Consider the following 24,144-nt stretch of genomic DNA (forward strand, 5'->3'; position numbering starts at 1 on the left):
TTAATAATTCCTCTGACAGTAGATATGGACAGGTGTAGGCGAGTAGCGATTTTCTTGTAGCCATTGCCTGACTTGTGAAGGTCAACACACATCTGCCTCACTTGAATGGTATGTTCCTTTGTCTTTCCCATGTTGAAGATAAATGGCCTCTGTGTCACGTCATATTTATACCCCAGGGAAACAGGAAGTTGTGAATTACTAATTAAATGTTCCTACATACTCTGATCAACTTCGTAAACTACTGTAGAAGTGACAGAAATACTTTTATTAAATTTATTTCCTAAGAATTGTTAGGGGTGCCAATAATTGTGGAACAGGTGATTTTATGAAGAATAATTATTTCTTAGTCAGGGATTTTATTTCCCCCTTAAAATTTACTTGAGTTAAAGGTTGGACTTTACTTTTTCTTCCCATCGTGGTCCTATATTATTTTGAACAAAACTCAATTTATGAGAAGCTAAAGAACACATCTTAACCAGGGGTGCCAATAATTATGGAGGGCACTGTATATATATATAAATAGGTAGAGTAGACTTGTGCAGCATGCTCTGTAGAACATGGTAAAAACAGTACGAATTGTTCATTTAAATTGCCAAAGAGCCGTCAATGATTTATGAGTCAGTGAAGTTTGGCTTTCCCGTCAACTGTACCTAATCTTTTACAAAAAAAATTAAAAAGTGAAGGTGTTCCACTAGGAGGCTGTGAGGGATCACAGTACGCTGTAGTATGCTGTACATGCTGTATGCTGTAGATTTGAGAAGGTAGATGTAATGAGCTTTAGCCGAGAGAAGACAGATGCATGTCTGAATGGTGTAGACATACGGCTTCTTCTTTGAGAAGTGAAATGAAGTTTATAGGATTTACAGAAAGTGTGCAATAATTCTTTAAACTAAATTAGGCAGCAGCATATATTTGGGCCCCAACAGAAAAATGACATCAATATTTAGTAGATCTTCCTTTTACAGAAATAACAGCATCTAAACTCTTCATACACTGTAGCTTCCAATGAGAGTCTGGTTGAAGCTTCTGGTTGAAGGTATTTTGGATCATTCTTCTTAATAAAACAATAAATCTCCAGTTCAGTCAGGTTTGATTCAGGTTTCTGATCATGAACAGCTGCTTCAAATCACACCACAAAATATATTAAAATACTATTCAGGTCTGGATTGAGGACTGAGATGATCTGAGATGATCACGTTGTACTTCTGTGTTCCTCTGTATGAATGTTTTAGTAGATTTTGAGCAGTGTTTAGTGTTTAGGGTCGTTGTCTTGTTGAAGGATCCAGCCCCGGCACAGCTATAACTTCAACTTTCTCACTGATTCTTCAACATTGTTCTCAAGAATCTGCTGATATTGACTGGAATCCATGAGATTCTTAAATTTAACAAGATTCCCAGTACCTGCACTGATCACACAGCCCCACAGCATGATGAACCACCACCAGATTTTACTGTGGGGAGCAGTAAAGTGTTTGTGTTGGAATGCTGTGTTCTTTATTTTCCACCATGCATAAATAACCATCCTCCAAATAACTCAATTTTAGTTTTAGTCCACAGAAACTTAATATTAAGAAGCTTGACCATATGTTATTTAGCATACCTCAAGAGACTCTGTTTGTGGCGCAGAAAAGTCATTAACATTATCAGGGGAGCACAAAGGTTTTCATACCACTGTATGATGGAATATGCAAAACATTTTCTCATTATTTTCCACCATTTTCAGACATGGTTTTTCATAGATTTCACATATTCTTTCTCTCTAAAATGCTCTTTTTTATCTATATAAACTTTTTGGAGATGCACTGCTGCCATTAAGTTTAAATAAAATTTATATTTAAATTATCTTATGTTTATTTTTTAATGAACAGGTAAAATATACATTATTAGCCCTTGTGCAACAAACTGAATATTTTAAAAAGGGCCATTAATTAGCCCGAATTGCATTGATACAAACTCAAACAGTCCCTTTTCTGATGGGACTGCAGAAACAGGATTGGGCTCATCAGAGCAGTTACTTATTTTTAGGCAGTCATGTGTACAGACCACCAGTGTGGACCCCCTAAATGATTGGTTTGTCTCAGCCATAAGGGCACCAGGTTGGACTGTATTCCCCAAACCTTCCCTCCCGCTTGAGGTCCAAGCAATGGGTTAATATTTTGAGCTCAATTAAAACAACTCTGCATATCTCCCCATCTCATTATTCTCCTCTAAACAGGTTTTCCATACTTACTATTACACATTACTGTGCTTCATTTTTGGGTTCATTAATGGGTTGCCATTAGGAAATAAAGTGTCTAACAGACCACCTGAATTACATGGAGTAGCTGAGTTTTGGTCAAGTCGTCAGTCAACTATCTACTTAATTATACTTTTATTGATCATGTGGTTCAGTGCTGGATGAAATGTACCTCTTTATAATGACAGAAAGGACACAAACACGAGTTTTACCAAACATTATTTAATTCATTTTTTATAAAACCATTCTTACAAAACTGTAAGTTACCTATTATTGTTCTTAGCTCTGTAAAATAAGGTCTTTTAATTACATCGGTGTCCGCACTGGGCAAAAGGGTAGCGATACAACGAGTCCACATATCTGATAAATACACAGAGAAGTATGGTCACAAAAAAGAAACTGTTAACGAAATGAAACCGAGAAAGACGCCACCCAGATAGTTTCCTACGGAACCTGGTAGGAATGTCAGATACAGCATAACATTGGTATTGAATCTCCCCCCAAAAAAAAGAAAAAAAAAAGAAAAAAGAAAAAAGTTCCAGTGTTAGACAAAGTAAACTAGAGTAAACTACTGCGTATTGAGTATTTATACTGGATAATAAGAACAGAGATCGGTCGGGCGCTCATCGCTGACGCAATACAGGAATGGGAGCATGTTTTTTTTTGTTAAAGGCGAAAAAAAATGTATGTAAAATAAAACAAAAATGAACAAAACAATAAAAAAAAACCCTCAGACGTGTCTCAAGAAAGGCACATTTGTGTAATTAAGAGATCTGTGTGTTTCCTTTTTAATGCCAGGTAACATGGTTGAATGTGAGAATGTGCAAGCTCAAGAATGACGTAATGGTGGTGTAAAACCACATTTTTACTGGATTTACTGGAGATTTTACCCCCTTTTACCACAGCACAACACTTTATAGACACTTCCAGACATACAAAAAAAAAATCTAACTCTCTCTCACACACATGCACCCTGTGCTTTGAATAATACTAAGATTCGATTCAGTTTCTGTTCGTTTTTGTTGCCCAGCAATTCATTTTCCTTGATTATGAGGAAAAGAGCATATGTTGCATTTGTGATTCTGGCAGTAAATTCAGGCTAATTTTGAGAACAGAGGGAATGGCACCATATGGACAAGAGAGGAATAAATGATGGGAAGATTTTTGAGAAAAGAATGAGCTTTGACTGGGATTCTGTTCACTGGGATGTTGCAAAATCAATGACAACATAATTAAAAACAGACAGTTAACACAATTAAAGGTTTAACAGTCTTCAGAGCTGAACCTTCAAGACACATTTTGGTTAAAGTATTTCTGGCCACAATCACAAAACGTGTCGAATTTTTCAATGGAAGTCATTCTGTACCATGAAACAGTATTTAGGATGTAGTTTTCATCAAATATTATATAGATTTTTAGATTTAATTAGAGACTAGAGCAACAGCAGCTCTACTCAATTATTGTAAATGAGGACAAAAGCTAGCCAGGATGTCCAATCATAGCACTTTTCCACCAAAAGAACTTCCTTTCAAGCTTTTCTTTTCAGTGAACCGGCCTGTTTTAGTTAAACCTACTTTTGTGGGTGGAAACGGTGGAAACACAGCGAACTGGTTTAAAACTAGGTTCCTAAACCAGGAAACGATGCCAGTTTCACATCAGTGGAAAAACGGTATCTGTAGCTGCTCTGAACTGTTCATATTTAGCAAATGCTGGATTGACGTACTCTTCATCACCCACTGTTACATATAATTTTCTGCTCACCTTGATTTAAAATGGGACATTTCTGCCATTTGTCTCCTACCTTAATCATCCATATCCTCAGTACACTTTGTACTACAGCAAAAATAAGACTAGTGTTTAAAACGTCAGCTTCACATACAGGTGCATTTAAAAAAAACAAACAATGAATATCATTGAAACGCTACTTTATTTTAGTAATTCAGTTCAAAATGTGAAACTTTTATTATTGATGATTATGGCTTACAGCTAATGAAAACCCAGCAGATGACCTGGAACTCCAAACCATCATTGACCATTGACCATGAAGTTTCCATTTTACGGATTTCATTTTCCATAAGGACTTGGCACACTGCCCACACTGAAAAGTACCAATTGGTCTTATAATATAATATAATAATCTAATTTTCTGATACACTAATTTCTGGGTTGTCATTGGCTGTAAGGCATACTCATCATCAATAAAATAAATACACTTAAAATAGATCACTATGTGTGTAATAGGTCTATATAGTGAGTTTCACATTTGTAACTGTAATACTGAAATAATGCAACTTTTTTATGATGTTCTACATTTTTTGAGATGCACCTGTATCTTCAACATGTGCAACACATCCAGTTGCGAAAGACTGGAATTTTGATATTGGGGAAAAACAATGGTGAAAAGGGGTTTGAACTAGGGCTGCAAAATATATCGTTTCATCGTTGTCATCAGAATGGAATAACGATGCGCGGCTGTGGACGAATGTCTATTTTATTAAACGCATCCGAACGGGACTAAAATTACCTTACGATCAAGGAGTTCAGCTAAAAACAGTAGATAATTCAGCCTGTAATTTTCTCTCAGAGGACGTCTGAGAAAAAACACATACATGGTCATCTGGACGGGAATAAAATCAAAGAGGACCCCCAATAAAAGAGAAAATTACCCAAGAACCCCCTGAAAAACAAATCCCATCCAGATAGGGCTATAGAAGGCTAATATTACCACCCACAGTGGACAGTAAGCACAGTGGGTGGTAACGACGGTGACCGGTGGCATCTGGCTAGAATTGTCCATGTGAACGAGAAGCAATTCTGGCAGAAATCAGTCACATCCACATCTACCTTTAATGTAGGAGATCCCACACACAAAAATCCCACAGGTCAGCGTAGTGTTCTTTAGCGTTGATGGAACATGGTGCTAACTTTTGCATTTTCTTTAAATAACTGCAACATATTTAGCATAAAAAATGACAAGTTTTCTCCTCCAATATTGTGCAGCCCTAGTTTGTACATTAAAATTGTAATAATGGGTATTGTAGTGTTTTAATTTAATAGAAAAGCACTAAAAGCACAAACAAAACAGAACCAAGGGGCATCAGGAACATCCAGACTGGATTTGCTGGTAAGCAAGTCACCAGGCTTTATGGCCATGAAGTCCTAAACCTTCATGTTTTCAGTTTAAATTCATATTAAAATGAAATAAAAGAAATAAAACAATGACCATTTCACAAACACTAAAGGTGCCATATCATAGAAGGATAATTTTGTTTCCATAGATAACCATTTAAAACTGAAATTGGTACAAGACTTCTATGGCAAGGGTATCCAATTTTATCTGCAAAGGGATGCATATTACACTATTTCCAGTTTTCATTCCAAACAACCTGCAGCACACCAGATTCCACCTGCTTGCAACCACACCGGTCCTTTCACAAATAAGACTGGATACCCCTATTGAGAGACTCCAGATTAAAATTATCCTTAAAATGATCTGGCTTATTTAGAGTATGTATTTCTCTTAATAAATGAGCATTGTTCTTGTAAATGAACAAATTAATGAAATTCTATGGCACTGTGGCTGCAAAGAAAAAAGTGTCTCCATTTTTTTGTCAACATTTATGATGATAAACCAATCGAAATGCTTAAAAATGACTTCCACTGGAAGTTAGAATGTTTCTACCTTCTATAGTAAAGTTACCATTTTTGGAGATACATTTCTCTTTGGACAGCAAAGGTTTGATTTGTGAAATGAAGCTCCATTAAAGAAGTAAAACTTTGATGCTTTCAACAAATACTATGAAAAAAGGCCAACAAAGAGTTCTGTGAGTGATGCCACTAAATAAAACAAAAAAACATTTATGGTTTCAATAAAGAGGCATTTAAACATGTTTTTAATTGGTAAAGTAATTGGTACAGTACTTCTTTATCAAATTAAGAGCTCACTTAAAACCGTTCTTTTTGTGATATAAAGATGGTTCTTTTGTGGCAGTGGAAACCAACATTATCCACTTGTGGCAGGTTTTTATTCTAAACATCATCTGATTCCACTTGATAAATCAACTGGTTAGCCTCCAAACAACTGATTGCATGTGCTTCTGATTGGCTGGAAGGAAAACGAACAGGGTGCCACTAAAAGAACGCTTTGTCGTTTTATTTTGTTGCTGCGAAGAAGAACGTGCATCTCCATTTTTGTACTTTTTTTGTAGTTTAGTTTGCTACACCATTTGAAATTTGACTACAAATCCCATGATCAATGGATCAATAGAAGTGCTCCTACTACTGAAATGTTTTAACGTTTTAAGATACGTTATTCTCTGGGCAGCAACGGTTTGTAAAAGCAAACAGAACATTTTCCGCTTGCTAATCCCAAAATAAAATTCCAGAGATGATCAGCGAAGAAGAGAGAACGAAAAAAATAAAATAAAATAAATGGAAACCAATAAGAAGAAGGAAAAAGAAATGAACAGCTTTGGGCAAATCCGAGAAACTCTTTTGACTTGTTCATGTTCATGTTACCAAAACACAAGCAGCATGAGCAAGGGTTCTAAAAGGAAAAAAAAAAGAAAAACCCTTCGGACTCCCAGACGCACTCGGTTTTGAAAGGTCAGGCACTGTGACATTGTAGTTCTTTGTAGGAGAGGCTTTGTCAGCCACCTCGGCAGGACGCGACCGTCCTGCGACTTCAGGGAGGGAAGTGCTGCTTGCAGGAGCCGGCAGGAGCCAGCAGGAGCGAGGGCGAACAGAACAAACTCGCACGGCGGGCGGGTAACCTCTGTGTGGCTCGGCCCACCGTGCCGGGTTTCGACTTTTAATAGGCCTGCCAGCATTCTGCCACAAAAGCCTTCAGTCTTTGAGCATTTTGAGCATACCGTTCTCGTGCTGTTGTGGAGGAGGGGGGGCTTGAAACTGTGGTCCAGGACCCAGCTGTGCGTGGCACAGCTTGGGTCAGGTTGACCCTGTGTTGCCTTTGGCAGAGCATTCCTCGAGAGGGGGAAGACTATGTTGTACTTGCTGTGTTATACGTTGACGACGTGCTGATGTGTACAGCAGTCAAACTGCCAAAAACTTGCCAAAAACTTGCCGAAAATCTAAAGTAGTGTAAAATCTACGTGCTCTTCCTTTGGTTAAAGTAAGGATTGTTGGTTTGGATGTTGAAAAAAGGCTAATTAGACTTTGTATTTTTGTATTTCTTAACCCAAGAATCTCAACTAAACCAATCGAAATCTGTTCAATTGGTTCAGGTACAAGTTTTTGACAGTAAGGACTTAAACATCAAGCACAAACATCAATCACACTCCTTTTCCCCACCCATTCCCCCACCCTCCACCTCCCTGCTGGCTCACTTCCCAAGGGAATCCACTGCCCCATATGCCCCGAACGCACGGCGCAAGACTCCAGGGTGCCCCCTTGTTGCACTTCCTCTTCCCGTTTCCTCAGAGGAAGAGGCGTCTCCGCTTCATCAGAGTCTCTCAATGTCTCTGTATTTCTTGCGCAGTATAGACACCTGGTCCTTGAACAGAACAGGGTCCAGCCTCATCTGGGAGTGGACCAGAGGCATGGTGCCAAACCAGCTGGCAAATTTGTTCATGCAAGTCTGCCGCTGGGCGAAGTGGTCAGGGTCCGCCCAGCGAGAGGCTCTCGACGTCTGCCGGGAAGAGAAAGAAAGAAAAAAAGAAAAGGAGAACAGTCAGTGAAGTCGCCTTGACAAAGACATTGGATTTTAATGCAAAAAAAAAAAAGGAAAAATCTTGATTTATTTTTTCTCATTCTGCTTGGAGATAAGGTTACGAGTATCTAGATAAATATTTTGCCTGTGTGCGAGAGAGAGAGAGAGAGAGAGAGAGAGAGAGAGAGAGAGGGGGCGTAATGGAAGGTGAGACATCTGTTGAAGTCATTAGTGCATTAAGTCAGATTTTGGAAAGAGAACAATAAGATGAACTTGGCATCATATCAGGGTTGTGCCCTTCCCAGAGTTTCCATGCTCAGATCCATGGAGGAAAAACAAACGTTTTATCTTCTGCCTTTAGACAAGAGGTCTAGATTTATTTCTATATGAATTAAACACTCTAAGTCACTCTTCATTCATTAATTATTGATATTACAAGAACAAGAATGTTCATTATCATCATTTCTAAATAAATATATAGTCAACATTTTGGACACACCTTCTCAAATTCAATGATTTTTTTTTATTTCTTAATGTAATTTATCTTCTACACTGTAGATTACTATTAAAGACCTGAAAACAATTAAGAGACACATATGGAATTATGTAGTAAACAGTAAAAAAAAGTGTTTGTCCTCCACATTAATCCCCTGATCTAAACCTGATCAACTGAGAGGGTGATTTAAGGTGATCTGGAATGAGCTAGCATTAAAGCATCAACTATTGTTCAGCACCTCCAGAAACTCATACCTGTCCCATCATGGTCTCCTTGTACTGCTTCTTCTGGGTGACCTTGATGGGCGGCATCTTGGTGACAGCAGACACGAGGAAGTTCATGAGGATATCTTCACAGTTTGATAGCTGGTCAACCATGCTCTTCAGGCTGGCTGGCAGGTAATTCGTATACAAGTAGTTGTAGTATCTAGGAAGAGAATGGAGGCAGGTGTGAGCTGCAACTGTGACAATGTCTCAACACTTGAGTACAAATCTATAAACTCTATAAGATTATAAGATCTTTACTCTACTTGACCCCGGACTCTACACCACAAAGATAAACTATGTTCTTGTAGCATGGCCCTGGGTGGTCACTGGATTGGCTGGTTAGATCAGCTCATTTCAAAAGACAGACAGTTTGGTCAAGATGAACATTATCTGGGTCTATAGAGTGCTCTTAAACTTTTTATCCATCTATACCGCACCAGTAAATTACATAGCATGCCGCTGGATTTAGGGGCGTGTCGGTGTGTCAAAAAATACGCCTTGCGGAGCTCGAAACTCGAAAGGCATGTACTAATTTCTTAATTAATCATGGGTGTGTTTTGGGCATAACATGAAATAAACCAATAAACCAATAAAACCAAGATACACCAGCAGTTCATTTAAGGGAACAGTAAATGTTATTTTATTCCTTATTTTGTTTGTTGTTGATGTAAAAGCTGGATTTGCACACTGCAGTGCGTTTATTTGTATGTGTAACATGCGCTGAGTGTGAACAGTGCACACGGCGCTCCTGCATGGCTAAGATAGGATTGCGCTGCTGACTGTTGTCAGGGTTTTAATCAGTCAGTGGACCTGAAATGTACCTGAACACACCTCACTCCTAGACCACAATCTATATATATGTGTAGATTTATTTCTAATTTTTAATAGCACGAGCGCAAGGTAAATAAAAGTGCAAAAATAGACTGTTGACAGGGTGTAGGATAGCAATAAGCATTGTGCTTTGCGCAGGGTGTATGATCTTTCTCTGCCTTTCTTTTTATACTCAAAAAGGCTGTCTTTCCAAGCTAAGTGGAACACTGCCAGCTTAGTTGATCGCAATTTCCACTCCATTTTTTGAATGTCAATAGAACACAAATATTTTTGCAGTTTAGTGACCAACCTGTGGTAGAAAGCAGCTCCTGTCAGCACCATTGAATAATCGTTGGTCCACTTGGAGGTGTAGCCCCACCGCTCCTTGTTGGCGTCCCAGAAATGGCTCCGAGCCGGGTAGCCCACGATCCGCTCAGGGAAACTCTGCCAAACGGTGAAGGCAAAATCCACCTGCAGGACAGAATACGATATGATCCTGATACTGTAAAACTCCTATTTTATTCAGTAAATACCAGATAAAAGCCTGAAACCTGCCACTCACCTCAGTGGTGGAGAGCACCGTGTCCTCGTCCAGGCTCAGCACAGCGTCAGTCACTATGCTGCTGTACGGCAGGAAGCGGCTGCTCATCACCTGAACACAACAGAACAGCATTACAGCACATCTGAAACACAGCCGTCCCTTCATACTAAACACCTGCACTGTGTTTCTCAACACACACAGAGAGTCTTCTCAGCCTAATAACCATCATTATGAAGATTATTTAAAAGATCATAACAGTCAAGCTACAGAAGTCTGAGAAAATCTGAGGAAGTCTGAGAAAGGAAGGAAGGAAGGAAGGAAGGAAGGAAGTCTGCCGAAGTAAGACTGAGGAAGGAAGTCTGAGAAAGGAAGTCTGAGAAAGGAAGTAAAAAGAAGTAACTCTGTGGAAGTAAGACTGAGGAAGGAGGTCTAAGAAAGGAAGTAAAGTAGTAAGTCTGAGGAAGGAAGTATAAGGAAGGAAGGAATTTTGAGAAAGAAAGTTTGAGGAAGCAAGTCTGAGCAAGGAAGGAAGCCTGAGAAATAAAATATGAGGAAGAAAGGAAGTATGAGAAAGGAAGTCTGATAAAGGAAGGAAGTCTGAGAGGAAGTTTGAGGATGGATGTCTGAGAAAGAAAGGAAGGAAGTCTAAGGAAGGAAGTAAGGTACTAAGTCTGAGGATGCAAGTCTGAGGAAGAAATGATTTTTCAGAAAAAAAAAAACTGAGGAAGCAAGTCTAAGCAAGGCAGGTAGTCTGAGAAAGAAAGTCAGAGGAAGGAAGTAGGTAAGTGTAAGAAAGGACGGCTGAGGAAGAAAGTCTGAAGAAGAAAGGAAGGAAGGAAGGAAGGAAGGAAGGAAAGAAAGTATCTTCTTTGAAACACTGGCACTCTAAACTCCCTAAGGTGGAGCTATAATGAAATGAATAGGGTAAACCTGCAGTGAAGAATATTGGTTGTTAAATTCTTTGAAAGTGACACCATTAATTCCATAATTATTGGAATTTACTTGTTTCGGGGAGAATTACCTTGCGACATATTGAGTATCATGATTTTATCGGTATTATTTGCAATGTTTTGTGATAAAATTAGTCATTATTACAAAAAAAAAATGGCTTATGAGTCCAATATTGGAATTATAGTAACCAGTAACCTGCTCATATTCATCATGCTGGTGGTGGGCTAAAGTCACTGAAGTAAAAAAGATAAACATCATTCTGATTTCTTTGTATAAAATTTAAAATTACACCAATATTACAAAACAAAATAAAAACAACTACAAGAACTCTATACACACAGACACACACACACACACACACACACACACACACACTCTTGAGAGTTCTTTAATGGTGCTTTTCAAAGGCAGTGGTTAAAAACAGAACCATAACAACTCAAATATAATAATGATTTAAGACGCACAACAGCTGGCACTGGTAACATCAAGGTGATAATTATAGGAAAATATGCCATTCTCTCCATTCAGACAAACATTCATCGACTGAAGGGTCTTACCTTACTCTCTCCCTCGATCACGACGACCGGCTGAGGCGTGGCGGGCCAGCGGTGCTTGGCAGGAAGAGGCTTGTCACAGTTCCACAGGACAATGATCTAAAACACAGAGCCAGAAATAATCAAAGACAGGAAGACACAATCAAAACAAGCATTAACTAATCATGACAAAAGAAAGATTGGGTCCAGAAAAAAACATAATGAAGACCTTCAGAGGATCTGTGGAGCTCATGTGTTTGACATTTAGTTACATAACTAACGAACTCAGACTCCAGTCTTGGACAGAAACACGACTGCTGTTGAGCTTAGGGATTTCCTTATTTCAAATCAAACGACTTAAACTAGGTAATGTATGAAAAGGGACTCAGATGAGACCAAAGTTGTACGCTTTGGCCTAAATGCAAAGCACTATGTGTGGTGCACAAATAACTCTACTCATCACCCTGAACACACTATCCTCACTGTGAAACATGGTGGTGGGAGCGTCATGCTATTGGGATGCTTGTTTTCAGCTGAAAAAGGGAAGCTGGTCAGCTAAAGTTGATGGTAAGATGGATAGAGCTAAATACAGGGGAATCCTGTAAAAAAAAAAAAAAAAGCTGTTGGAGGCTGCAAAAGACTTAAGACTGGGAAGGAGATTGACCTTCCAGCAAGACAATGACCCTAAACATACAGCGCTACAGAGCTCCAGTGGAATGGTTTAGATTCCACAAACATTATTCATGTGTTAGAACGGCTCAATCAAAGTCCTAAAGACCTAAATCTCAGTTTGTTTGCACTGTGGGCAGTGTGCCAAATCCTGCTGGAAAATGAAATCCTCATCTCTATAAAAGTTGTTAGCAGAGGGAAACAATCACTGACTATCAGCAAAATTTGCATTTCATGTGTAAATCAAGGGAGCAGAGTCTGGAGGAAGAGTGGAGAGACACACAGTCCAAACTGCTTGAGGTCTAGTGTGAAGTTTCCACCAATCAGTGATGGTTTGGAGAGACATGCTGATCATCTGCTGGTGTTGATCCACTGTGTTTTATTATCAAGTCTAAAGTCAGTGCAGTTTTGTTTTCCCACAAAATCTTACAGCACTTCATGCTTCCCTCTGCTACTGACAATTTCCATAGAGATGCAGATTTCATTTTCCAGCAGGACTTGGCACACTGCCCACACTGTAAAAAGTATCAATAGGTCTTATATGATATTCTAATTTTCTGGGACACTAATTTTTGGTTTTTTATTGTCTGTAAGCCATAATCATCAACAATAAAAGAAATAAATGCACTAATAAAATAAATTGAGATGCACTAGTATATTGAAATACCTGGGCACAGTACTGTGATTTGGCCACGGCCACTAGCAGCTTGAGGATGGGTTGAGACTGGGACACCAGGGGTGTTACTGCGTGAATCACTGCTGTGAACTTGGGGTTTGGTTTGATACCTGTGGGGAAAATAAAAAGATAATGATGTTCATGTGATTAGAAGTGAAATACAACAACAGAAACTCTTCTTTAGTGTTTCAGCATCAAAGTTTCCACATTTTATCCCCTCAGAATTGACTCCAGTCCCCATGAACGTGTAACGTCAGGAACAAAGGCATGGTAATTCTTCCTGAGAACCCAAACAGAGCACAAAACCAGACCACAGGGCTCGAAAAACACATGCTTTAATGCGTATTTTTACATCAATGAGAAGAACGGCGGTCTAGACTGTGACTCATCTGCCCTTTGGAGAGAGGGACAGCGGAAACAGCGCAGAGAGACGGGCCCTTTTCCTCCAAACACCACAGCCCAGTCCATATAATAAAGCTTTTCATTTAAGAACCGAGCACTTTGGGTAATTAAGCACAGCACAGATAGAGGGCTTAATATTATTAAAATAAAATATTATTATGAGCAGGTGGCACACTGTAACATACACTTCACTATCTGCAGCCAGGTTTAATTGGTACTGTCTCGTCTTGAGTCGCCTCATTAAAAAAAACATCCAAACACACACACACACACACACATTACACACACCATCATCACTGTTTACCTACAAACTACACAATAATTCTGCTTAAATACATTTAAACAAGTGTATTACTTACTGTGGGAATGACAATTATTATAATAATAAACCCTATTTTTAGAGATAGGAGAGATACATCTCTTATTTAGGGTTTTAATGCATCTAATTTTCTAACTTAACCAATAGTCTCACCCATTCAGCTGCTACTCTGCTGTATATCCCCCTATTACTAGTGATGCCAAAACACCAGGAGGGTAAAGACTAGCACACGCCTCCTCCGACACATGTGACACAACTGCTGCTGATGAATCATTGCCGAGTAGCATCATATCGCACTTGGAGGAAACATAAGCTCACAGACCAGCCTCGGCTGATCAACATCACCCTTTAAAGTGATGAAGGGAATTGTGCTCTCTTAGGGCTCTGGCAGCTAATGGCAAGCTGCATGACAAGGATTTAAACCAGTAATCTCCTGATTATAGTGGCAGCGCTTTAGACTGCTGTTTTTTTTTTTTTTTTAGCAAAACTCCTTCACTGAACTAGTTTTCACCATTTAGAGCTCATCCACACTCAGTAAATGAGGAGATACTTACTATAATATAAAGTTAACTTCTTATTAATAAAGGATATAGGTCTTTATGTAAATACAGTAAATTTGTTTAGTCGGGTTTTATTATGTTTGTTTGTCTGTATTTTAGTCCTGTCTTTTCAGTCAATATTTTAAAAAAAATTGCAGTAATTTAAAAAGTAAATAAGTTACTTTTAAGATACTTTTAAGATACTTTTAAGTTACTTTTAGGTTACTGCCACCTCAATGTAACAGTTTTGCCAAAACTTACTTTACTGGAAGCTAGAATACACGAACATCATTCCTCTCTACAGTGTACAGTGCAGAAGAAGGGAGGCTTGCTGTGTGCGGGGTGTGTGTCTGTGGGTATGTATGTATGTATTAGGTGAAATGTTAAACTGCTACTAAAATGGTAACTGTTTTCTGTCTTTTCAGTCAATATTTTAAACATTTTGTAGTAACTAAAAACAATTAAGTTACTTTTAGTTAAGAAACAGAAGAACGGAGGCTCGCTGTGTGTTTGTGTGTGTGTGTATGTCTGTAAGTGTGTTAAGAAGCAGAAGAAGGGAGGCTGCTGTGTGTGTGTTTGTGTGTGTGGTGGAGAGAGCGCAGGGTCGCTGTGTGTGTGTGTGTGTGTGTGTGAGAGGTGGAGAGAGCACAGGGTCTGTGTGTGTGTGTGTAATGTGCAGAGAGAGTGGAGTGTGTGTTGAGTGCAAGTGCTAGTTTTAGCATATTAGCCTGTTAGCTCACTAGCCTGTTGTTTTTTTTTGGCGTGGTTGACATCTTTCTTGTCCATACTTTCAACACGTCCAGCCGGAAGCTACATTATCTTTTTATGACAAAAAAGTAACACACAGTGACTTGAATATATAACTTTAATCTGATTACTGGATTGGATATAGAAAATGCATTAGATTTACTCGGTACGGAAAAAAAAAAAACGTTACTAAGTAACTGACATCACTGGGTAATAATCTTAACTGTTTATTAGCAATATTAGCATGTTCAGTTTTATGACTGTTTTAAAGCTGTTGCTGAAATCTTCTCGCTGGGTAAATAACAGGGTGTAGGTCACTCACCAAGTGGAGCATAATGGAAAGGAAAGTGTCCCAGGTATGAGGAGTACTGTGGCAGTGTGAAGAGACCCCCGGGGAGGCTGTTCCACATCAGATTGCTGCGCCCGACGTGCTGCAACACCCGGTCATGGATGATCTGAGAGAGGAGACACTGTGATCAGCTTCCAGAAACCCACTGACATCCAAGAAACACAGTTCTTACTAATGTAAACACACTGCTGGAGCGAGAGCTAGCAAGGGCTGAGGTTATCACAGGCTTTTATTGAGCGGGTCTTCAGGTGAAGTCATCTTTAAAGCATGCTTCCAATACGTGCCCTGCACTGAATGCCAGTCACCTTTCAATATTTGCTTTTACCTCATACTGACATTCACATTCAGCTTTCAGCCTTCACCTGAGACATGAATGTTTGAACCCAAAATACAGAGAAAAATATCACTGTTTTGGAAGGCAGGTGCTTGAGGAATAAAAAGGCTACATACTTTTACTAAGTGAATTCCAAAAAAGTTGATATATTGTGTAAAAATGTACATTAATATTTTTATTTTACTAACTGCAGAAAAAAAATACAAATCAGATGCTAAAAGTGGAAATTTTTACCATTTCGAGAAAAAAAATTCTTTTGTTTTTGCATTTTTGTCATACATTCTTTTTCAGATTATTAAAAAACACTTTATTATCAGACAAAGATAACCTGAGTAAATATAAAAAGCACTTTTTAAATGATGATTTCGTTTATTAAGTTGGAAAAAAACTATTAAAACCAATCTAGCACTGCGTTAAAAAGTGTTCAAAAAGAGTTCAATTTCACTACTAACAACAACCAGGCCTGATTACTGCCAGACCTGTAGAATCAGGAAATCACTTAAATAGAACCTGTCTGACAACATGAAGCAGATAAAAGATCTCAAAAAGCCACACATTATTATACCCTGAAAATCAAAAACAGATGAGAAAACAAAGTCATTGATCATCTATCAGACTGGAAAAGGTTATAAATTCATTTCTAAAGCTTTGGGACTCCAGAGAACCACAGTGATTCACTATTATTCACTAATGGAGAAAAAACATGGAACACTGGTGAACCTTCCCAGGAGTGACCGGCCGACCTAAGTTACTCCAAAAGGGCATGAACTACTCATCCAGGAGGTCAGAAATGATAAATAAAGTTTTTGGAGTGGCCTAGTCAAAGTCTCTGATTTGAGATGCTGTGGATGATCTTAAACAGACTGTTAATGCTGGAAAATCCAACTCCAATGTGTCTGAATTAAGAAAATTCTGTAAAAAAGAATAGAACAAAATTCCTCCACAGAGATGTGGACGACTCGTTGCCAGTTATCAGTAATTCTTGATTGCAGTTGTTGCTGCCAGGGACGGCACAACCAAGTGGATATTCTTTCCTTTAATTAATAAAATTATTATTTAAAAAGTGTTTTTTAAAAACTGTTTTTAATGCAGAGCCACCTGAGGGCCTGAAGATCACCAGCATCAAATAATGACCATTGGCCTTCAGTCCCTTAAACTGGGGATTTTTTCAGATTCTCTGATTCTTCTAATTATATTATGGGCTGTAGATGCTACATAGATGGGATATCCAAAGTCTTTAGAATTTTACGTTGAGGAGCATGAAAATGTTTTACTGCTATTTTTAACTCACTAAAATCTCTTTTTATACCCTAATCCTTTTGCACACTACCTGCCAGACTACTGTACCACTGGGGAGCCAGCTACTGCCTTACTAACTTAATATGGGATCTATATAGAGAAACTGGATCTCTGGCCTAATGGTTGTAGCGTATGTAATAAAATGCATGTATCCTGTGTAATCGTTCATGGTTAGAATTGAACAAGTGCCAAATGGCGGCTTCTTCTTCTTCTTCTTCTTCTATAAGTGTGTATAATCTATGCTTCAGTCAGCAGATCTTCTGATGACAGATGAAACCGGCCATGGTCAAACGTTCCAGACGGAAAAGTCTCTGAAAAACACTGGAGTATTCCTTTAAGGAGCTTCAATGTCACGGGTTTCCACGGCCCTGTGGTCTGCAGCTGTGCCTCCTCGGACACCTGTTCCGGCTATCTGCTATAGATCTTCATGGCAGAGCCGGGTTTGGGTGTCCCATTACTCCCCAACACCAATCCGACAGGCCACAGGGGCGTCGACGCTTCCTCTGGAGTAAAGGAGTGTGAAACTGAAGCCAGAGCAAGGCCTGCGTATGACTGTATGTCTTCTCCTTCAGGAATAGCTCAACACAGTGATTGATTGACCAGACAACGCACTGACCGATTCCACAGTATGCGATGGCGCTGTACAGTCTCGGATTGGGTCTAATGGAAACGGTCAAAGCCTGTGATGCTGCAGAGCAGCAGAGACTGAGGAGATGGAGGAGGTGGGGGAGGTGGGCTGGGCGCCATTACTGGTGGAGGGTCATGAATGTTTAATGAGAGTGTGTCTTAAGCGAAGTGAAGGATGTTCATTGATTAGGGGGTGGTAATTCAGTGGAAGGAGGCGTGTTACTGTACCTCCAGTGTAGTGAGAACGATCTTCTCCACAGAAGAGAAGTACGCCTCCCACAGGAACTGCGTCTGCTGGCGGAGAGACAGGATCTTGTCCTGGTGTATGGAGCGGACGGTGGAGGGGATCTGGCAAAAGAGAGAGAGAGAGAAAGAATGTTAAAGAAAATTATTGAACTAAAACTGAACTCAATCTAACCCCCAATCCTCAACCTCAATTCAACCCGAGGCTCAATCTACAAACCTCAATCCAATCCAACACTCAACAACATCCAACCCTTAACACAACGGTCAACCTTTAACACAATGCCTAACCTTGATTCAACCAAACCCCCAGTCCTCAACTCAAACCTCAAGCCTTAATTCAACCCGAACACTCAACCTTTAGGCCAACCCAACCCTCAACCCTCAATTCAACACACCACCCTCAATCCAACTCAAGAGTCAATCCGAAACCTCAATCCAACACCCAAACCTCAATCTTCACTTCAAACCAAAATTCAAACCGCAAATCTCAATCCAACCAAACACTCAAACCTTAACCCTTATTCAACCCAACACTCAATATAACCAATCCCTCAGTCAAACTCAACTCCAACCCTCAAATCCAACCCAATCTTTAACCCCAACACTCAATCTACAAACCTCAATCCAACATTTAACACCACTCAACACTCAACCAAACCTCCATTCCTTAACTTAACCCTCATACCAACCCAACCCTCAATCTAACTAAATCCTCAATCTAACTCAACTCCAACCCACAAAGCCAAGACAATCCTCAATCAAACCCAACCACTGACCTTCAAACCCCAACCATTAATCTGCAAACCTCAATCCAACATTTAACAACACCCAACCCTCAACACTCAACCAAACCCCCAATCCTCAATCAAACCCTTATTCCAACCAAACAAAAGCAACTAAAACTTCAACCCTCAATCAACTTAACACACCACCCTTAATGCAACCCAACCCTCAATCCAACCAAACCCGTCGCGCTAATTCAACCTACCTGTCAATTCAACAAAACCCTAAATCTAACTCAACGCCTGACCCTCAAATTCAACCCAACCCTTACGCAAACCCAACCACTCAATCTGCACATCTCAATCCAACATTTAACAACATCCAACCCTCAACACTTAACCAAACCCCCACTAAAGCCTTACTCCAATCCAACCCTGAATTGATAGATAGATAGACAGACAGACAGACACTTTATTTATCCCGAAGGAAATTTAGGAATCCTTAACTCAACACAACACCCTAATTCAAGCAAACCCTCAATCCAACTCAAATCTAACCCAATCCTTAATCAAACCCAACCACTATGTCCAACATTTAACAAAGCCCAACCCTCGACCCTCGATCCAATCCAACTCAACCCTCAATCCTCAACTCAACACACCCCCCTTATTCAACCAAACCCTCAAATCCAGCTCAACCCCAAACCTAAATCCAACCCAATCCTCAATCTAACCCAGTTATCGACCCTCAACCCTCAACCAAACACCCAACCCTCACACTCAACCAAACCACCAACAACTGATTTACATGCATACACGCTAAGGTAAACATATAGGGGCCCTATCTTAAAGTACATTCTTGATTTTCTTTGTTAAAATGAACAAATCCATATCTGGTTGAACATTAAAAATAAACATGTACAACGTCAGCATACACAAAACTTATTTATTCATTCATTTATTATTTCACACATGTCTGTTACGATTATGATCACAGTGAACAATATTGTCATTCAGAATCTTTTCAGTACCTAATCAAATTTTAATACACAGGAACATAGGAACAAAACTGAGCCCAACAGTCAGTCAGTCAATCTGGGAAACAGATTGATTATAAAGTGTATAAAGTCTCAGCAGGGACATGTCTGAAGGTCTGAAGGCTGTAAAGCATCACTCAGTCAGGTTTATATCGTCTTTATTCAGCTTGTAATGGTGCTGGGATGCAGCGTGCGGTCAGAGGCGTATTAAGTATAGAAACCTGGTACTCCACTCAGACAGATCCTGTCAGTATCGTAACCCCACAGTGTCCTTTAGCCTCACACTGTAAGCGTGAGACCTGGGTCCCGTTTCAATCACACTGAGGCGTGTTCTTAAACCTCACACACAGGTTTAATCAGCAGTGCTCTGAGTTATAACAATCAGGAGAGGCATTTTAGTATTAAATATAAAAGATTATTTTTATAGGTAAGAAACTGAACAACTGAAAAGTAAACAATGAGGTCGGCTAAATTATGTCAGCAGCTGGTCTAAACATGTATTAAAAAAATAATTGGATTTTTTTAATTTAAGGTGTGCTTGAATAGAATAATGAATTTCAGCTGTGGTCTATGGGGAAAACAAGTCTGCAGGTATTCTGGTTTAATATTGGTGATTCAATATTACCATATTTTTTACACTATAAGGTGCAAATAGAATTAATTTATTTTCCCAAAATCTTCAGTGTGTTTTATAATGCGGTGCTCCTTATGTATGAATTCTACCAGTTCGGTATTAAGGAGCAGTAAAGCCACTCTGCTGAAGTACAGAGTTATACAGGAATTTCAGTGAAGTTTCTCCAGCACCAAGACTGGAGCAGTATTAGCATTAGCCACTAAACGCGCTAAGCGCTAACACTTTCGTTATTCAGAGGCGAGTATACTGAACTGTAGTCTCTGCATGTTTACCATATTAACACAAGCTACGTCGCTCTGGCTCATCAGAACACTCAGGGTTCCTTAGTGTAGCGCTGTCAGGCAGCATTTACTAGCGCTAACAGCAGCTAGTGCTAGCAGTTAGCCGCTAATGCTAATGCTGCTGCTGCATCCAGCCTTAATGGAAATCTGGAAATTTAAGCTTACTGAAAATAAACTGAAGTGATTTACTCACCCAAATAAACAGTTTTCAGGAGAGACATCTGTGTAGATTAATATCCTGCGCTCGTTTGACTTTAAAAGAAAATGTTCAGCATTTCTGGTCTTATTATTACTATTTAATGGTTGAATTTGGCTTTTTCAACTGATTTCTATTCAGGCGTAGCAGCTTTGATGTTTAGTTAACTGAGTTCATCAACTACGCAAACAAATATGTCAAGAAATCTGGACCAATAAAAACGTTATGATGAAACTGGCTCTCATCAGGTGCGCTCCAGGAGAGGAAGACCAAACGTCACCTCTGTTGCACATAAATATTAAAAGCAAGATCTATTATAAATGTAGGCCATTTAAAAACAATCATATCACACGTTTGGCAGTGTGGGCAGTGTGCCAAGTCCTGCTGGAAAATGAAATCCCCATCTCCATAAAAGTTATCAGCAGAGGGAAGCATGAAGTGCTGTAAGATTTTGGACTTGAGATAACACAGTGGAACAAGATGCAGATTTCATTTTCCAGCCAAAACTTGCCAAAAGTATTGGTCTTATATAATATTCTGATTTTCTGAGACACTGATTTTTTGGGCTTTATTGGCTATAACCATAATCATCAACAATAAAAATGTAATACATCTATATAATATATGAGTTTCACATTTTGAACTGAATTACTGAAATGAAGTATCTTTTCAATTATATTCTACTTTTGTTGGAGATGCACTAGTACTGTGTGTGTGTGTGTGTGTGTACCTGTAGAAGCAGCCTCTCGTCCCCGATGACAGCAGCGGTGTTCCAGTCGATGACCTCCGAGAAGGGAAGCTCCCAGCCGTTACTGAGCATGACAGGAATACAGGCAGCCTGAAGAACACAAAACACTACAGTTCAGATCTTCAGGATCTCCTGTACTGTAGAAATATAAAAGCACTGTGTCTCTCTGTTATAATAGCCTCCACTCTTCTGGAAAAGCTTTACAGTACATGTTGGAATGATTTGTTCAGCTCAACTTCAGTTCAACCCACAGGTACTGAATGAAGTTCCATCATTTCAGAGAACAGAGATCTGCTGCTCCACAGCTCAGTACTTACTGGGGGGTTGGGGGTTTATACGCCCAGGGTCTGCTACAGGGTGTCCCATTCTATTAGCAATGCTTTACTGTACAGTGGTGCATGAAAATGTGTGAACCCTTTAGAATTTTCTGTATTTCTGCATAAATGTAACCAAAAATGTCAGATTTTCAAACAACCCCTATAAATAGACAAGAAGAACCAAATCTCAGGCTGCTGCTGCCTGAGAAGTGTGAGGGGGAGCACCGAGTGAACACGAGGTAACCACATGGTTGGGCACATGCTTTTAAACGTGGGCATGTGTTGAAAGCTGTGCACCTCAGTCCAGAACAGTTTTGCATTGCAGATATTTCCAGTTACAGCTGAATTCACACTTTTAATTCTAGACAAAAAAGCTCTTATTTACCTTTTAAAAAGCCATTTAAATGCCTGATTAAAAGGGACGATTACTGTAGTTTTGCTGTTTTTCTAAGGTTTTGAGAGCTCACCGCTGACTGAGCTCTTGATTGGTCCAGCCGCGAGGGGTGGGGCTGGTGACATCATGTGCCCTGCATTGTTTAACCCTGCTGTTATGTTACAGGTCAAATTGACCCAGTTTAAAGTTTAAAGATCTATGAAAAATAGTTAAAAGTATTTTTTCAGTATGAAACTTCTTCTGCTTGCCTTGATTAGAGTAATCAACATATACAGTAATATGAAAATGGTTAATCTCACATATTTGCAACCACCCCCTGCAAAAAACTAAAACTAAAACTAAATTGCAATGTTATGTTTCAATGTTATGTAGAACTAATGTTTTATATGTTGGTCTTTTAAAAGTAATAAAGTAGGGAAACAAAAAAAAAAGATTAAACGTATTTTTTTTATGAAAAATGTGTGAATAATCCTATTTGAACCATTACCTGTTAGAGGTAAGGAACACCAGTGCACTAAATATTGATATAATAATTAGTAATGGAGTTAGAAAAGAAATATTTACACTGCTTGTTAGGATTTTTTGGATGATTAAACATGCACCAGGTCAATATGACCCGGAAACAGCATTGCTGTTCCTGACAAATTAACATAATAATAGGAGGTTTAATACTGCCATATATATGGTCAAAAAATGAACTTTGCAATGTCAATTTTTTTTCCCAATATCGTGCAGCCATAACAGAAACGACAAAGATTAAGTCTCTTCTTTTTAGCAAAGCTACAGCAGAATTATCAATCACACTCGTTTCTCACATCCAAATCTAAAAGTCTCTCACAATCACAACAAAAAAAAGAGCAGAACATGCAGAACAGAAGATCAAAGTGGAGAAGAGCGATAGACTGCAGCACTTTCTACACAACACTGACTGAATAAAAAGCTGAATACAGTGAGACCGCTGAAGGCACTGAAGGACTGAAGCAGCTGAGAGACAATAGATAAAGGAGATAAAGCTGATGATACGAGAGGAATGGTGATCCAGGGGTGTTAAATCTGTAGCTGTGGGCGATGATTTTATGACTGGAATAACAGCGTGCCCATCCAGCCGGCAGACGAAATCTGCTGTAATTGTGCGGCGGGATCGTAAATAACGAACGTAGCGTGTATAACGTGCCCGTGCACAGTGCACAACACGCAACACCTGTGTTCGAATACGATGTATAAACAAAGCACTTGACGATGGACTGATAGACAGGCTGGCACGGCTCCGTCTGCAGGAGTCAGACGACTCTGCCTACCTGGCCGCCGACGTCCTGATGGACATTTGTACCGGAAAAGCTAATTTATGTCCACGCGGCCATTAGATCCTGAAACAATGCACCATCTGTCTGCAGCGGCCGTGGGTTATTACGCTGTTTTTGGAAAAAACAAACGGGTTCATTTACATGGATTTTTTTGGGGTGCACAAAACATTAAACTAGACATTTATGTCTAGACATGACACATTACAAAGAGCAATAACAGCTAATGAACAGCTTATTGTTTAGAGGTACAACAAGCATAATTTGTTGGGAAAAATGTATTGAAAATTGTACTTTCCAAAATGATTTAACATTTATTTCATTTCTGAAATAAAAGGGTGTCCTGCAACTTTTGACTCACTGGGTATATTGTAATAGTATATTGTAGGGCTAGGGATGTTTTTCACAAAAATAAACAAAGCCTTGCCCATTTCAGTGTATATTTTCTTGACAAAATACAGCTCTGGAAAAAATAAAAGACCACTTAAAAATGATGAGTTTCTTTGATTTTCCCAAATTGAAAACCTCTATAATATAATCAAGGGGAAGATGGAAGATCACAAGCCATCAAACCAAATTAAACTGCTTGAATTAGTCACCAGGAGTGTAAAGCATAAAGTTACCCAAAAGCAGTGTGTAAGACTGGTGGAGGTGAACAGGCCAAGTTGAGTGAAAAGTTCTTTGCATTATTTGAGTTCTGAAAGCTCTGCATCTTTTTTGTTATTTCAGCCATTTCTCATTTTCTGCAAATAAATGCTCTAAATGACAATATTTATATTTGGAATTTGGAAGAATTTCTGACCGTA

At 39.2% G+C, this 24,144-nt stretch overlaps 1 protein-coding gene across 1 annotated transcript in view; it reads right to left on the bottom strand.

The window, feature by feature from the left end:
• Nucleotides 1–2,442: 2,442 nt before the first annotated feature.
• ext1a (exostosin glycosyltransferase 1a) overlaps nt 2,443–24,144 on the bottom strand; it is a 98,139-nt gene continuing 76,437 nt past the window's right edge. Inside the window, exons 3-11 of the mRNA XM_007233718.4 lie at nt 21,309–21,416; nt 17,691–17,810; nt 15,176–15,308; nt 12,838–12,956; nt 11,526–11,621; nt 10,039–10,128; nt 9,787–9,947; nt 8,655–8,826; nt 2,443–7,883 (exon numbers count right to left, since the gene is read on the bottom strand). Coding sequence (XP_007233780.1) covers nt 7,698–7,883; nt 8,655–8,826; nt 9,787–9,947; nt 10,039–10,128; nt 11,526–11,621; nt 12,838–12,956; nt 15,176–15,308; nt 17,691–17,810; nt 21,309–21,416 — 1,185 coding nt within the window. The 3' untranslated portion in view covers nt 2,443–7,697. The remainder of the gene's footprint in view (nt 7,884–8,654; nt 8,827–9,786; nt 9,948–10,038; nt 10,129–11,525; nt 11,622–12,837; nt 12,957–15,175; nt 15,309–17,690; nt 17,811–21,308; nt 21,417–24,144) is intronic.

Source organism: Astyanax mexicanus, chromosome 1 (assembly GCF_023375975.1).
Source record: "Astyanax mexicanus isolate ESR-SI-001 chromosome 1, AstMex3_surface, whole genome shotgun sequence".
NCBI lineage: Eukaryota > Metazoa > Chordata > Actinopteri > Characiformes > Acestrorhamphidae > Astyanax > Astyanax mexicanus.